The sequence below is a fragment of the Cyrtonyx montezumae genome, unplaced genomic scaffold (genome assembly GCF_038088225.1).
Source record: "Cyrtonyx montezumae isolate F1298 unplaced genomic scaffold, pur_monq_1.0 scaffold_25, whole genome shotgun sequence".
Classification (NCBI taxonomy): domain Eukaryota; kingdom Metazoa; phylum Chordata; class Aves; order Galliformes; family Odontophoridae; genus Cyrtonyx; species Cyrtonyx montezumae.
In genome coordinates this window covers 8,133,321-8,148,504 of record NW_027071992.1, presented here as the reverse complement: position 1 = coordinate 8,148,504, position 15,184 = coordinate 8,133,321, and the positions used below count along the sequence as shown (strand labels likewise).

Here is a 15,184-nt window from a genome sequence, read left to right as displayed (position 1 = left end):
ATATTGTGTGATGTGGTGTTTGATTTCCAGCTTCAAAAATTAGCCTTAATTTTATATTTACAGGGTTTTATTTTCAGCACTTCTAAGGTAAACTTTAATGGACATCTTACACTATACTTTCAGAAATAGCTGGAATTCAATTGAATTCTATCCCTGAAAAATGTCATCAATATTATCAGTAGAATACAGGGCATGGTGTACATGCATAAATGATTAAATTATTCATTTGGCGAGCATTTCAAATGTTCAAATCTATCCTTCTCTGGACAAATTTAAAACAGTGCTGGTTTTGCCCTCTTTTTACTTTGATCTCTGTTTTATATGAATGCTGCCTGTTTCGCATGACAGCTCTCTCGCAATAAGGAATTGAACTGGGAATATTTGTTCACTGAAAACAGCATCTGAAATATATGTGATAACAAGAGAGTACTACTCAGAGCAAGACTAGCCCTGGTGGACTAACAAAATAATGAAAATATGATTATCTAACTAGAGTTATTATGAAGTTTTTGTTATTATTATTTTCATGTTTTTGTTTTTTAACCTGCAGTGTTTTCAAAGAGCACCATGTTATAATTGCTGCAAATGAAACCATTCCTAATGCTATTAACACAACAGAGCAGATTGGAGATGAAGTTACTTTGCATTATAGGGTAAGAAAAACTGTGGGTTTTTTTCACTTAATTTGAATCATTTAAAGTGATAGCTTTAAGTATTTAAGAGTATGGAAAAATTTTGATAATGTTTAATATTTGTTTTCTTGCTTGCTTTAGAGTAAGGTGAGTCAGAAGTTCTCAAAATGACCTATTTCCTGTGGAGTAATTCAAGTGGACTTCTAAGCTGTTGCACGTGCTAGTAAATGAGAATTTGGCCTATGGCCATTGCAGTTTAGAACAGATATTTCTAAAATCCAGCCAGCTTTGAGCAAAGGCGAATGCTGTGATCTAAGATCTGTGTCTTCTTAATGGAATGCATACTGCAACCAAAATCAATCACAAAAAATAGATAAGGGAGTAGAATCACAGCCTCAAGTTCCAGTAGCATTGAATTTAAATATCCTGAGAGCATCCTTGTTTCCCAGAGTCAAATTCAAACGTGAACATGGATTCTGAGTATAGTCAAGATAAAAGTCTCTGAATCAACTTTATCTCTAAACAGCAAGCCATGGGAAAGCTCTTACTCTCACTAAGCAGCAGTTAGAAATGTTTTCGGTTTTTGAAGCCACTACCCTTGTTTTGCACAGTTACTTCTCTTATTCTTCAAGTTTAAATCCAGTAACCCTGAGTTTTTATGGATGCTTTTTAAGATATCATCTATGCCATTTCAAAATCCATGCTTTTTAAATATAAAGGAGCTGATGGACTGCAGAGCATGACGTTTATGATCTTATAAACATATTGCATCTCTGCAAGCAGCTTACTACAGGATGGGGAAAAAGGAAAAAAAAAATCAAATACCATATGAGAAAGTACTAATCAAAGTATTTTTTTCATTATTTTTTTTTAGATTGAGAAAGGTGAGCACTTTCCAATGCCAAATCTCACTCTGCAAATTCTGTATCCGGATGTAACAACAGCCAAGAACACTCTTCTCTATATTACAGCACTGTCACATTCCCAAGTAAGACAGCAATTTGGATTTTTTAATATTATTTTAAATTTGTTTTTTTTTTATATAAAGAAGTGCAAACATTTTAGGTTATGTATTGCTTCAAAGCTAATGTTGCTTGTAGTCTAAAAGATAAAAGATAAGATGCTGGTTTTTTTTGTAATAATATATGAAGATGTTCATAGGAAGATAGCAAAATAATCTTAAAAGGAAATGAGCAAGTTTAAAACAGCTTTGAACTGGAATATAAAAATGTTTGTTCGGTATATTGCCAAGTGATGAGAAGTTCAGATTGGAATACAGGGGACTGAATTTTCTTCCTTAGTTCTAGCTACTGAGCCTCTGATTATCTCCATTATTAGCAGTGCTTCTTGTGAATACACTAGCCCTGCATACAAATCTAGAGCTCAATGTCCTCTCCAGTAGTCTTCTTTCTGAAATTAGCATTCCTGTGTGTCTGTTCTGCAGCACTGGCTTCTCCCTTGTCTGGGGCACTGTGACATACAGAAGGGGCAATAGATCACGTTTTCACTGTAGTCCTTATTTGAGTATGATTAGTTTTTCCATTTCACTCCTCCAGACCAGCTGGATGAGATCATAATTCCAGCAAGTCCCATGACTCTAGATTTGTAGATGCTAAAACTACATCTATTTTACTAATTGAATGGCTGAACAAATATCACCAAGTGGTGACCTGAACCTATTCTTTCATTCATCTTTTCCACAGAAACACACTTCAGTTCATTTATAATTTGCTGCTCTATTGTAAAAAAAAAAAAAAAAAAAAAAAAAGAAAAGAAAAAAGGTTGAAATGAAAATTCACATTTCATTAAAAAAAAAGAAAGAACAACAAAATATTTCATCTTCAGAGTACTAAGAAATTTTGACTGTTCTTTAATTCCCTCCCTCTTTACTGTCATTCCTAACCAATGACCACATTTGACCCACCTAAGCTAACACGTGTATCCATAAATCAAAACTTAGTGCAGGAATTTGCAATCACTCATCTCCTCATCTCTATAGTAATCTGAAAGTGAATGTCCTTGATCTAAAGAGCAAGCAAAATAAAATTAAAAAAAAAAAGTGAAAGGAAAAAGCTCTCCTCTCTTTCCACTTTTTTTCTGCACTGAAGATATCAAGGGGTTTGTCGGGTGCCCTTGAAGGAGTCATGAGTAGTAAGCAGTGATCCAGCACCCTTTCATCCTCCTTGGGCTCCAGAATCCCACACTTCACCTACTAATGTGCTTGCTAAGGCAGAAGCACTGTGGATTCCCATTCCAAAGCTATTTAGCTCTCTTAGTAGCCAGCTCTTGCTGGTCATGTGGCAGTCATTTTGCAGGAAGATCTTATTTGCTTCTACAGATACTTAAGTAACTGGATAGAGTTTATGTAAAATTATCTCATAAAAAGCTCATTAATTTTTTGTGTAATTATATTTAAGTGTTGATGTTATCTGAATTTACTTTTCTGCACTCTCACAATACCTGGTTTTATTATTGCATTTAGTTGCTTACTACTACTACAATTAGCAAATACTGATGTTATTAAATGTTAAATATTATTTATGTTGTCTTGTTTCCAAAACCTTCTATTGGTAACAGGTTGGATATTCAAGCAATAAGAATATTTTTTGTATTTCTTCTAACAGAATGCTATCTGCAAATCTAGTTACCCTGTAGATCACTTAAAGATCGGCTCTGGAAAATCATTTCTGTTGCCAAAAATAAAAGAACCTACAAAAGATACAATTATGGTAAGCCTATGTATGGCATATAATTTCAACCCAGATTTACATTTATTTACATTGATCCTAGCATTTCTGAAGTTAATATATAAATCGCTTTGTTTAATAAGCTTAAAAGGCATATTTATGTAGGACTAGCTATATATTTATATTATTTCTGGATACAAAACTGTATGTAGAACTGAATTTAAGGCTTGTTTTTTGATGTTGCTTTTTGTTTGGTTTTATTTAACTCAACAAATGTCTAAATAATTGCAGCACTTTGGACAGAGCAGTAAACCTCACCTTCTACTGTTCCACTGTAATTGTCAAATAATGTTTTAATGGCCTCTCATTTCCTTTGCAACTTTTCAGATCATCAGTTAAAATCACTCTCAAATACCACTGGTAGAAATGTAGTTGCTGGAGCAGTTTGGAAAGGTTTAGGCTCTCACATTTAAACAGAAGAGTTGCTGAATATAGTTTTGCTAACATAGTTATGTTTCATGTCAAGGGGAAAAAAATCATGCTACCTACTCAGAAGAGAGATTCAGTTTCTGGTGTGAATGAAATCATACCAAGAGATGAGTGTTTTGCCGTGCTTATATAATATATCCTTCATAGAGGTGGTAATAATCCAGGCAAGCATGTTTCCAAATTATCAAACATATCTGCTGTACTCCCATCTGGTAAGTAAAGACAACTAAATTCTCCTATCTCAATTCAGATATCACACAATTTGGAATGTTTAATCTGTAGCTGTGCTGACAGAAAAGTACATCTTGCAATTACAGGCTATGCCTCTTTCAGGGAACATCGCTGCATAGCTACTGAAATTCCTGCAGACTGAATATCACAACTCATTTTACATACTGTGGTGTAGTTTTTACATTTAGAAAGATAAAAAACCACAAAATAAACAAAAACTAAAAACCACATTAAAATCCATTTAGGATTGATATCACAGCAAGACAGTGATCTATAAGTGCAGTGTGTTTACATGTCTTTATTTTAAAAATATGAAAAATCTACTACTGTTAGCTCACATTGCTGACTTTTAAAACAGGACTGTGATACATTCAGCTGTGCATCTATTAATTGTGCCCTGGCCCCATCCGACGTATCTCAAGTGAATGTTTCTTTAAGAGTATGGAAACCTACCATCATAAAAGTAAGTAAATTGCATCTTAAGGTTTGGAAAAAATAAGCCAGTGTTTTTAATGTTTCTTGAAATAGCATTTTTAATTTTCTTGTCTCCATATTCAACAGATATTTAAATATGTTTATCTTTCTATTAATTTATACAAAATTAATTTCAATATGCTTTATTAACATTGGAGTATTTATACCTTAACAGGAAATTCAAAATTCATGTTAGAAAGACAACTCTTACTTTTTATGTATTAACAGGTTTTGGTTTTTTTACTAATTGGTTACCCATCCACAAATTCTAATACAGCAGATGTATGGAGGGACATATTGAAGCATATTATTTTTAAGTAAATTTTAATCTGGAAAGACTTTCTGGGTCTATAAGGGTTTTTCTATCAATTTTTGATACTGAGTTTTCAGCTTTTCTCCCAAAACTTGAGCATTAAGTTTTGCTTCCAGGCTAATTGTTTCTGCAAAGCATACTACTCACATACAAAATACCTACTATAAACCATTAGCATTTCTTTCCTCTTCCAGGCAAGTATTCACAGCTTAACCCTTGTTGTGAAAGCATTACTTAGAAGTGAAAATTCATCACTGATTTTGAGAAATGACCATCAAAAACTAGAGGTAACAACATCATAATGCCTGGATTTACTTCTCATAGGATATCTTCTGCTGAATTATTTGCTGTCCTTCATCACCGGTGAATTAGTTATTCTCTGTTGTAATGAACTATCCTACTCTAAATACAAGTAAAAGATTTCACATTATAGCCAAAAATGACAAAATTAGCCAGCCCATGTGTCTGGAATATGTCGGAAGGACTTCTGCTTGTTGCAGTGTAAATGCCTGTTGCATCTGTATTAATTAAAAGCATAATTAAAATTATCTTTTTAATGAATTGGTAGTATTTTCAAAGCCCTCTTGGGTTATCTATAAGTGATTCTACTTTGTACGTTGTATTTTTTTTTTACTATTCTTTTAATTTTAAATTCTTTCTACTTAATTACCCAAGAAACATATCTAAAATGGGATCTTTTGTAGAAATAGTTTGGTCATTTCCTTATATGCTACATTAGAAACGTTATTTCTCTAATGAGCTCCAAGTAAAATGTAGAGTTGCATATTCATGGACTCTTAACAGGAAGTTGGATTAAGCTACCTAGCAGATACATCTTTAGTTTTGATCATGAGGAATGTCTGTAATTTTGTTAGATTTATTATTTTCACAATCATATGTTTTATTCCAAGAGGTTTATAGTGGCTAATGCATTGATTTTCTGTGATGACTTACACATACAGGAGCTTGTTTACTAAAATGTATATTTCTAAGCACAAGACTTATTAGATGTTACTACTCTTAGTACCCCAAAATTTTGACCCCATCAATATTCAGTGTGCAAAATATTTTTGGAATGCAAACCTAACGAGATGGCTATTAACTGATAGTGTACTGGGGCAAGTCTTTTAAGCAATAGCTTGAAATTCAATCCAGGGGCAAAAACACAGGTGACATCCTTGTAGATGAAGTCAACTGCCTTTACAATCCATATGATTTCAGGAGTAGCAGTGGTAAAGACATAATTTCAAGCTGCATGTTTGTATTCAGCTATTTAATGTCTTTTGAACTATAATCATAGAATCAGCAAGGTTGGAAAAGATCTACAAGATCATCCAGTCCAACGATCCACCTGTCACCAATAGTTCTCACTAAACCATGTCCCTCAACACAGTGCTTAAATGTTCTTTAAATACTCCCATGTTCCTTATTTGTTTAGTTCACTCCAAGTGAGATTAGTTAAAAAGTAAATAAGTTCGTGGCCTTTTACACTAAGCTTGCTAATCACTGCCATCTTTCAAAGAGGCAAGAAGTGATTAAGAACACACTGAGGAAACTCCCCAGAATACACTTCAACTACTCACATCTTCTACACTGAGTGCATTATACAAATGGTTACTAACTGATAGCAGGCCCATTCCTCATTGAATGAATATGCTTACAAGATGCAAGATATTTTGGAAATAAAAGATTCCATGTTGAAGGTTATTTTTTAATTCTTTCCTTCAAATTCTTCAACTTAGAATGAAGTAGTACCTTGGAAACTCAGTGTGCATTGTGTAAGAGTCATGCTGTGGTGCTGATATTATAAAGGGACAATTTATTTATTGCTTACATTCTGTACACTTTGCAGACCATGATAAAGATTTCCAAAGAACTCCCTCCAGGTTCAGTCCCCTTATGGGTGATTCTCCTGAGTATCTTTGCTGGACTCTTGATTCTCGCACTACTCATATTTGCTTTGTGGAAGGTAAGCTGCACGTTCTTGTCTTCATGAAAATAAAAATATATGCTTAACTTATGTGTCCTGTCCTCTGGACACCAAAATTAGCCAATATGTAGATTGGGATGGGTCTTGTGGAAATGACAAAATAACTAGTAACAGTACATTTTTCTGAGGTGTAGCATGCAATGCTAAATGACTGAAACTCATACTGATATATACTAACTGTATACTATATACTACTATTTTAGTACTGTAAGGTTTTGTTTGTTTGGTTGGTTGGTTGGCTGTTTTTTGTGCTGCCTATGTGTGGCAAGGTTTTCTCTGAGCAAGAAATGCTAAGCCTGTGATGCAATTATTGCCACTAGTGGGCACTCTTCTCCAAGCTATGTATTCAGTTTCTATTTAAGTTAAAAGTCTGTAGGTTTTTTTTTATAACATGCGCAATCATTTAAAAAAAAAAAAAAGTGTTAAGAATGATTTGTTTGTCTGACTACCAGCTATTATTAAGCATTTTAATCTTTGACACTATGTGCACATAACAATGATTCAGCAATCACTCATTGTGATTGTATGTACTCTTTTTGTCCACTTTTGTGACATGTCACTGTAGCAATTCTGTTCCAGGAAAAGCAATGTTGTACTTCACTGATAAAAAATTAAATGTCTGTTTACTCTTATGAACGTACGGAAGTAGTGGTAAGAACTTAGCATATAAGTGCTACCAGTATGGGCTGTTAGGTTTAAGTAGTTCTTTATTCATTTATTTTCTCTCCTGTAGGCTGGATTTTTCAAGAGACCGCTAAAGAAGAAAATGGAGAAATGAAGAATAAAAAACAATACAAAGCTGAAAAAAGATTTTTTTTCCTCAGGTCTGCCTCAAGAATGTGACTGTACAATTAAAAACTTAGATACACATACAGGGTTCACAATATTTTCTAAACTCCAGTGCATTGAAAAAAAAAAAAAAGCAGAACATCAAGAAAGCAAGTAAATTAAGCACACATCTGAATGAATCAAAGGAAGAACAAATGGCCTTATGATATACAAGGATGTATTTTCAAGTGTTACTCAGTTTTGGAGAGTAACAGTTCAAAGATTTTAACATTTGTTAATATGGAAATTGACTAATCATATTTTTATATGCTTATATATATGTGGAACTTGTTTTCATCCCAAATTATGCAACAAGTCAGCCGTAGGTATCAATGCCATTTTTGTATCACTTTATTATATTTTCAAAGAGAAAATATATTCAAAAATTTCTCAAAAATTTTAATGGACTGTCAGCTACAGAACATTCAGACTTTGAAAATGAACCAAATACTACATGGCAACTGAGGTAATGACAGTTTAAAAGACAGAAGCACCTGCAGATCTTTGGATGAAAATTACTGAAATTCATTGAACTTCAGCTTGTTTTACTTTGTCCAGCTGATAATCCAAGAAGAAAGTCTTATCAAGTGGATCACTGGGGATATATCCATTAATTCATGTAACTGTTTGAACTTGAAGGGGATTTTTGGCAGACCTGGAAGTGTATGCACAAAATATTCAAGCCCAACTAATTTCACGCTTTATTCAAATAAGCAGAGGAACAATTGTGTCTGCAGATTTATATATTCATATTTATGCAGAAAATGCGTAGAGGTACCCTGAAAGTTTGACTTGATGTATATCTTGGAGTAGCCAAGAGGGTGCTTCTTAAACTTTCACTGTAAATTTATTGTGTAGCTATTTAATCCTATGAGTTTAAAGTGTACAAATCGATTATTAACAAAAGAGCACAGGTAAGAAATATAGCACTGGCAAGCTTCTTCTAGTAGTGTAAGTCTCACCTCATCTTTGTTACTTAGGATTTTAAAGTGATGAATTTGCATACTAAATAAGCACTTAACAAATTATGTTTATTTTGTGTCAAAGATTAAAAGTTTTTAAGGTTTTGTAAGAATACACTGAAATGTAGATAACGAAAGATTCTTCTCGAGCTATTTAGAGTATTCAGCTTGGCAAGAAATTTCTCCTTTTTTCTTTCACACACTTACTTTCCTTCCACAAGGATCCTTCCCTGCAGCTCTTGACTATATGTTGTCCTTCAAAGCTTCCTACATTTCTTGCAGTCACATAAAACTAAAAAGGAAATGGAGGCTTGCAGGCTAACTGCAATGTTGCCTCAGCACGATAATATTTAGTATTGATTCCCAATGGATAAGAAAATGTTGAGGAGCGCTTCTATAAGACAAACTTATCTGTAGAAATGCCTTTGCCTTGTCAAGGAAACCAGACAAATTCTTCTGCTCGATACAAATTTCACTGAAACAAAAAAAATCATTACAACATTCAAAAGGTTTATCTTATGAGATAGGTTCCACTGGCTTTACAGTAATAGCTTTAAAAAGCAATAATCTATTTTATAAAGGTATCTTTTTTTCTTTAAGAAGAGACCATAGATTGAGTTGAATGTGCTGGCAGGTACAACTCTAGCAATGAACAACTCTGAAGCAAAGGTGCTTCATTATTTAAAAGATGCAGCTGCTCCTCAGTGCCTTCTATTTAATTCATTTATTAGAGAGTTGTTACTGGGAAAGGCTGAGATTTGTGTGAATGCAGCAAGTAGGATTAAGTTTGAAAGAGTTTGTAGTCTGCCTGCGGGAAAGTTGGTTGTTTTATAACAGCATTCTGCTGATGGTAGCATGACTCAGAGAGGGTAAAGCCCTCAGCAAAAGCCCCTTGGGCTGCAGTGCACAGTGTGGGAGATTTGCAGCCTTGGTGGTCTTGCTTACCAGGCTCATCTGCATGCCTGAAAGTGTCTCTGACCCCAGGGGGTGTATAAGATGTACTGCCCTGGTTCTGAGTGCAGAGTGAAAACCAGAGTGGAAGCTTTAAGTGTAGTGGATAGGACCTCTGCTTCATTCATCATGCAAGCTAAACAGTCCTCAAAGGAAGGCAAAAATCCAAATTAACATTTGCAAAGATGTATTCAGTCCAGTGTGAGTTGAAAGTTAGTTTTTTTAAAACATATGATTTTTCCAGTTTGTTTGGAAGTATTATATGGCACTTGTCACCATATCATGTGAATGCCTTAGAATCACCATCTCTTCTTCCTTGTAATGTATCTGTAAAGGCATAAGAGTGCTATATCCTAATATGGTCTTGTGAAGGAAAAATTATGAAGAAGTTGTGACTCGTCTATGCACACATATAAAGTCTATGGTAATAAAGGAAATACTTGTGTTTATTATTATTCATCCGGTTTGTTAACCATTAGCTCATTTTTCCTAGCTTCATAAAATTAATCACTCCAAGTTATGCAAGCCACACGTCATTTTTATGCAACACACTTTTTGTTTCACTCTTTAGTTATGGTAATCTGTTAACAGAAACTTTTACCTTTTTATGATGACTTTTCATGTCAGATTTTATAAAGCATCAGTCTGATTTAAAATAGCCAATAGAAGAGTCTTTTTCCCTGAAGTGTGCACAAAAATATATATTTTATCAAAGCAAAGTATGTTTGAGACCAATGTTCCATTCTTTTTAGCCTCACTTTGCTCAGTAAGAGCAGTAGGAAGCTTCAGGTAACCACACTGCTATTCTGTTTCCTCTGTTTTCACATTTGTCTTATTATCAAATGTTCAAATTATAATATCTTTTTAAAAATTAAGTATGTAAAGGAAATACCACTGTATCACATGTCTCTTGCACAGGCTACATTATAGTTAAATCACTATTTTTAATCCACAGAATCTTTCTACGTAGCACTGCAAGAGCAGTATTGTTACTGCTTTTCACGATATACAGCAGAAAAGCCTACTGAAATCAATATTGTAAATATCAGGAACATCTCATTTAAATTTGGCAGGTCAAGAAAAAATAGTAAAACATGCCATCTGTTCTGTTCCTGTAGAAAGACATACTAGGCTTGCATTATGATTCCAACTACTGGGAACATTTTTAAATTTAAGTAACAGCCCATGAAAAAAAATATAATAAATTAGGAGTATAACGAGAGTTTAAGTTATCGAAGAAATTTGGCCCATACCCATTCCTCATGTCAGCACTGAACTAGCTAATGTTAGAATAGATAAGCTATGTTTCTGTAGCATTGCACTTCACTGGAAAAAGGAGCAAGAGCTTTAAACAATCACTCCTGCTTCAGTCTGACACTGTTCTGTAGATTATCAGTCTATTATACAAAGACGTGTCAAACAGCATCTATATTAGAGCAGGCTCCTTGGCTCTGCTTAAGTTCCTGTCACTCTTGGACACAAACCACCTATCCTGAGCCCTTACCTGAGCTCTTCAGTACAGTTCCTGTTCTGAGTTGTTTTGAGCACAATATCCTCCTTCTAGAGTTTCAGTCAGGGGAACACACTTTCGACAGCAGCCAATAGGGTTTACATTTTACTCATAGTAAAGAGACGCTGGAGTTAGGGTCAGGCTTATCTAACATCTTTGTTTTAATACATTGGATTAACTCTTGTATAGATGACAGTACGATTCCAAAAAGAAAAAGAAAGCAAAGTATGAGATTCAGAATGTACTCTCATTAATTATACCACTAAACATGACTAAGATTGATTTCTTTTAAATCATTTTTAAGAAAGAAATCACAGCATTCTGCACAGCATTCTGCACAGCATTCTGTTTTTCCTGTAAAATTATTCCATATGTTTTATTGATTAAAAAAATTAAATATAATATATGTCTTTTGTAGTTTGTTTGCTTTTCAGTGATACGAGGTGAATATGAAGGAATCCCAGTCTACCTCTTAACAGGCAGCTATGGTAGAAATAAGCCTAGCATATCTATGAAGAAATTTTGGATGTTATAAAGGCTTTTGAAGGATGATGCCATTGATTGTATGGATTCTGTTCTTGTAGTCAAGTTTGAAAGCTTCAACAGACAAGAAGAATTCCTAAAGCAGATGTTTTTCCTTGGCATTATATGCATAAAAGCTGAAGATTCATCTATCCAACCACTCTTCCCATTCAGTAACTTTTCTATGCAACTTAACTACTGCAGCCCATATAGTCTAGGGTCTTACATTTATATCAAAACTTCCTAGAAGACAAATATTACACTTCTTTTATCACAGTTTACTTAAAAAAGAAAAAAATACAAAACCTGTAGTGACTTAACTGTTGTCAGACTATTTTCATGGTGAATCACAGTGCTGTAATACCGATACCTTGTCCACTCATAGAGGATTGCTTACCAAATATCTTACTATGTATCATCAATCTGATACTTAAAGATTGCTGGAAATAGAAGTATTTTAATGAAAATGAGCCACTTTATTTTTGTTTGTTTTGTTTAATTTCCAATTAAAAAAAAGGCTAAAATCCATTTTGCATGGCAAGGACTGCTGCAATAGTATAGTCAGTTTACACAAAACTACACTGTAAGTAATAGTATTTAGCAGAAGCAGCCCTGATACTTCAGATTTTGCAAGCAATAGTGGTTCATGGAGCATGTGCAGTTTGAGCCCTATAAGAAAGAAATACCTCTTCAGAAGAGGTTAAAGAGGTGCTGAAATTTTAGTAACTCCTGTCTGTTCACAGAGCTCAGCTAGATTCTTTTCAAAGAAGTGTATGACAGTGTGAGCTGTCCTTAATATTATCTTGTTTTCAATTATAGATATAGGCAGTGGTACCCTAAAGATGTTTGACTTTTCTCACTCTGTTAAAAAAAAAAGGGACTGACCCTCAAGCTTTTCTTCTATCATAGCAGGACATGGTAGTTGACTGCTGGTCCCCTCCCCGGCACTAGCCCAGTAGCTACTCTGCCTACTTTTTCCCCACCTCATACCTTTTTAGAAATGACAGACATTACTTAAGATCTCATTGAAATACCTCCTAGGTATATCAAGAAGTGAGAGAAAGAGCAGAAGCATTTGAAGAATATTTCACATTTTCATCTAGCAGATCAGATACCTTGGTGTACTTTGTCTCTCCTTTTTCTGCACTATATCTGTTCACTTTCAGAGGTGACCCAAGTGAAGCCTGGCTTCTCTGTTGCAGATGATCTTGATTTGGTACTGAAAATCATTGAGGTTGTTGAAACAAGAAATCATAAAGTCATTATGGCTGGAAAAGACTATTTAGGTCATCTGCTCAATGAGCAGTGTCCAACTTTTTTGTCTTGTCTGAGCTACATTGAGTGAAGAGGAATTGTCTTGGGCCACATGTGAAACATGTAATATAGTTAACTATATAAGTAACAGAACTTAATATATTTGAACTATATAAGCAACAAAGAAAGAAGGAAAACATAAAACTAAAGGGATATTCAACCTTGTTCTTGTGAAACTAATACATAAGGCTTGTTTGCAAGAAATGTTTGCAGTTCTTGGTGAGTTCTCGAAGTCTTAATCAGTGATTTTTTACTAAATGTTGCTCTTCTTTTGCTTTGTCCTTGACAGCAGTTGTTCAAAAATGTACATACTGACAAGACGTGATGACATAAATGATGCATGATTGTGAAGCAAGGATATTTTTCTCTGGTAAGAGAAGGATTATAAAAGTCTGAAAAGAGACATGATCACATTTTTGAGTTGAAATATGATTGCAACTCGTTATATTCCATTTGAAAATTTGCAGGCCGTGTCCTTATGTCTCCTGAAAATGGAGTCACAAATATATACAAAATTGATGATTTTTTCAGCAATCTTGAAACCTATTTTCAAATTTCTCTATCAAAACAGAAAACAAGGCTGCGTGTATTTTATTCTTCACTGGGCTGTGTTTAGCCAACATATAAAATTGCATAACACTATTTGTCAGCACTGCACTGCACCCTTCCCATGCCCTAGTTTCATCCCAGACAGTACCAATCGCACACCAGTTTTCAGTTGTTGCTGAGCAAAGGGCATGCATTTGAGCCTGGGTCAGGCTGCTTGACAGGGAAGGGCTCCTGCCATGATGGAGGGAGGCAAGGGGTAGCTGCAGGATGCGTTGTGCCAGGTTGTGGGTTGGACTGGCCTGATGTGGTCCAACCATCTACCCATCACCACTACATCCACTATACCATGTCACTCAGTACCATATCTATCCTTTTCTCACACACCTTCAGGAACAATGACTCCACCACCTCCCTGTGCAGTGTGTTCCAATACCTCACCATGTTCTGCTTTTCCTAGTATTCAACATGAACCTCCCCTGTTGGAACTTAAAGCTCATATTCATTCAACTCTCAACCCACTCCCCAAGATCCTTTTCCTATACGCAGTCTTTCATCCACTGTGCCCTAAGCCTGTAACTTTTGCTGTGACCAAAGCACAGGACCTAGCACTTCATTTTTTCAGTACAAGTGCTCTGTACTGGCTTATGAATTTTACTCTGATGCATGAGTTGTGGTGCTTCTGATGCTACTTGGCACTGTTTTGAATGGGTGAATACTGTGAATACACCACAAGATCCAGGGCTTCAGGCAGAGTCACTGAACACCCTGCCAAGATTTTGATAAAGATACTGAATCCTGTATGCCATGTCCTACACTTTGGCCAAAATAACCTCAGGCAGTTCTACAGACTTGGCATAGAGTTTCTAAAGACTGTGTGGAAGAAATGGACCTGGGGGTGTTAGTCAGTGCTCAGCTAAACAGGAGCCAGCAGAATGCCCAGGTCAAAGACGGCCAATGACATCCTGGCTTGAAGTAAAGCAGTGCTGCCTGTGACCCCCAGGTGAAAGAAGTCAGGAAATGGAGTCAAAAGACTGGTATGGCTGAAATGGGACCTGCTGGTCAAACTGAAGGACAAGAAGGAAGTGCACAGACAGTGGAAACAGGGGCAGGTACTGTGGGAAGAGTATAAAGAAGCTGCTGTGTAGGAATGGGGTCAAGAAAGCCAAGACTCAGTTTAACAAGTTAAACTTGATGAAGGGTATCAAGATGAATAAGAAAGGCTTCCAAAAATATCTCAGCCTGAAAATAAAAATCCTAGAGGGTGTACTCCCACTAAAGAGTGACACAGACAAACTGGTTAACAATAGACAAGGAGAAAACTGGGGTACTCAACAATTTCTTGCTTCTAACTTCATTGATAACTACTCATTACACAGCCCTCAAGTGACTGGTTCAGAAGGAGAGGACTGGGGGAGCAATGTCTCTTCTACTGTGAGCATAGATCAAGTTTCTAACCCTTTGAGGAATCTGAACATCCACAAATCTATGGGTCGTGATGAGAAGCACCCCAGAGTCCTGAGGGAATTGGCCAATGTAGTTGCCAAGCCACTCTCAATATTTGAAAAGTTATGGTGGTCAGGTGAAGTCTCTGGTGACTGGAAAAAAGGCAACATCACTCCCATTTTTTAAGAAGGGCAAAATGGAGGACACTGAGTATCACCCCCGTGCTGGGAGAGATCATGAAGCAGATCCTCCAGGAAGGTATGCTAAAGCACATGGAAGGCAGGGAGGT

General features: G+C 35.5%; 1 protein-coding gene across 2 annotated transcripts in view; it reads left to right on the top strand.

Annotated features, from left to right (window-relative positions):
- The window catches only part of ITGA1 (integrin subunit alpha 1), a 318,815-nt gene that overhangs the window by 63,624 nt on the left and 240,007 nt on the right, over positions 1 to 15,184 (top strand). The window contains exons 24-30 of one of the 2 annotated variants that reach the window (XR_010622425.1): positions 551 to 653; positions 1,507 to 1,620; positions 3,257 to 3,361; positions 4,398 to 4,502; positions 5,021 to 5,113; positions 6,679 to 6,795; positions 7,550 to 9,366. Coding sequence is in view for 1 of the 2 variants with exons in the window: in XM_065739886.1 (XP_065595958.1) it covers positions 551 to 653; positions 1,507 to 1,620; positions 3,257 to 3,361; positions 4,398 to 4,502; positions 5,021 to 5,113; positions 6,679 to 6,795; positions 7,550 to 7,594 (682 nt within the window). In the remaining variant the exon portion in view is untranslated. Of the gene's footprint in view, positions 1 to 550; positions 654 to 1,506; positions 1,621 to 3,256; positions 3,362 to 4,397; positions 4,503 to 5,020; positions 5,114 to 6,678; positions 6,796 to 7,549; positions 11,465 to 15,184 lie in introns of those variants that run through there. The other variant, XM_065739886.1, reaches the window with a different exon arrangement.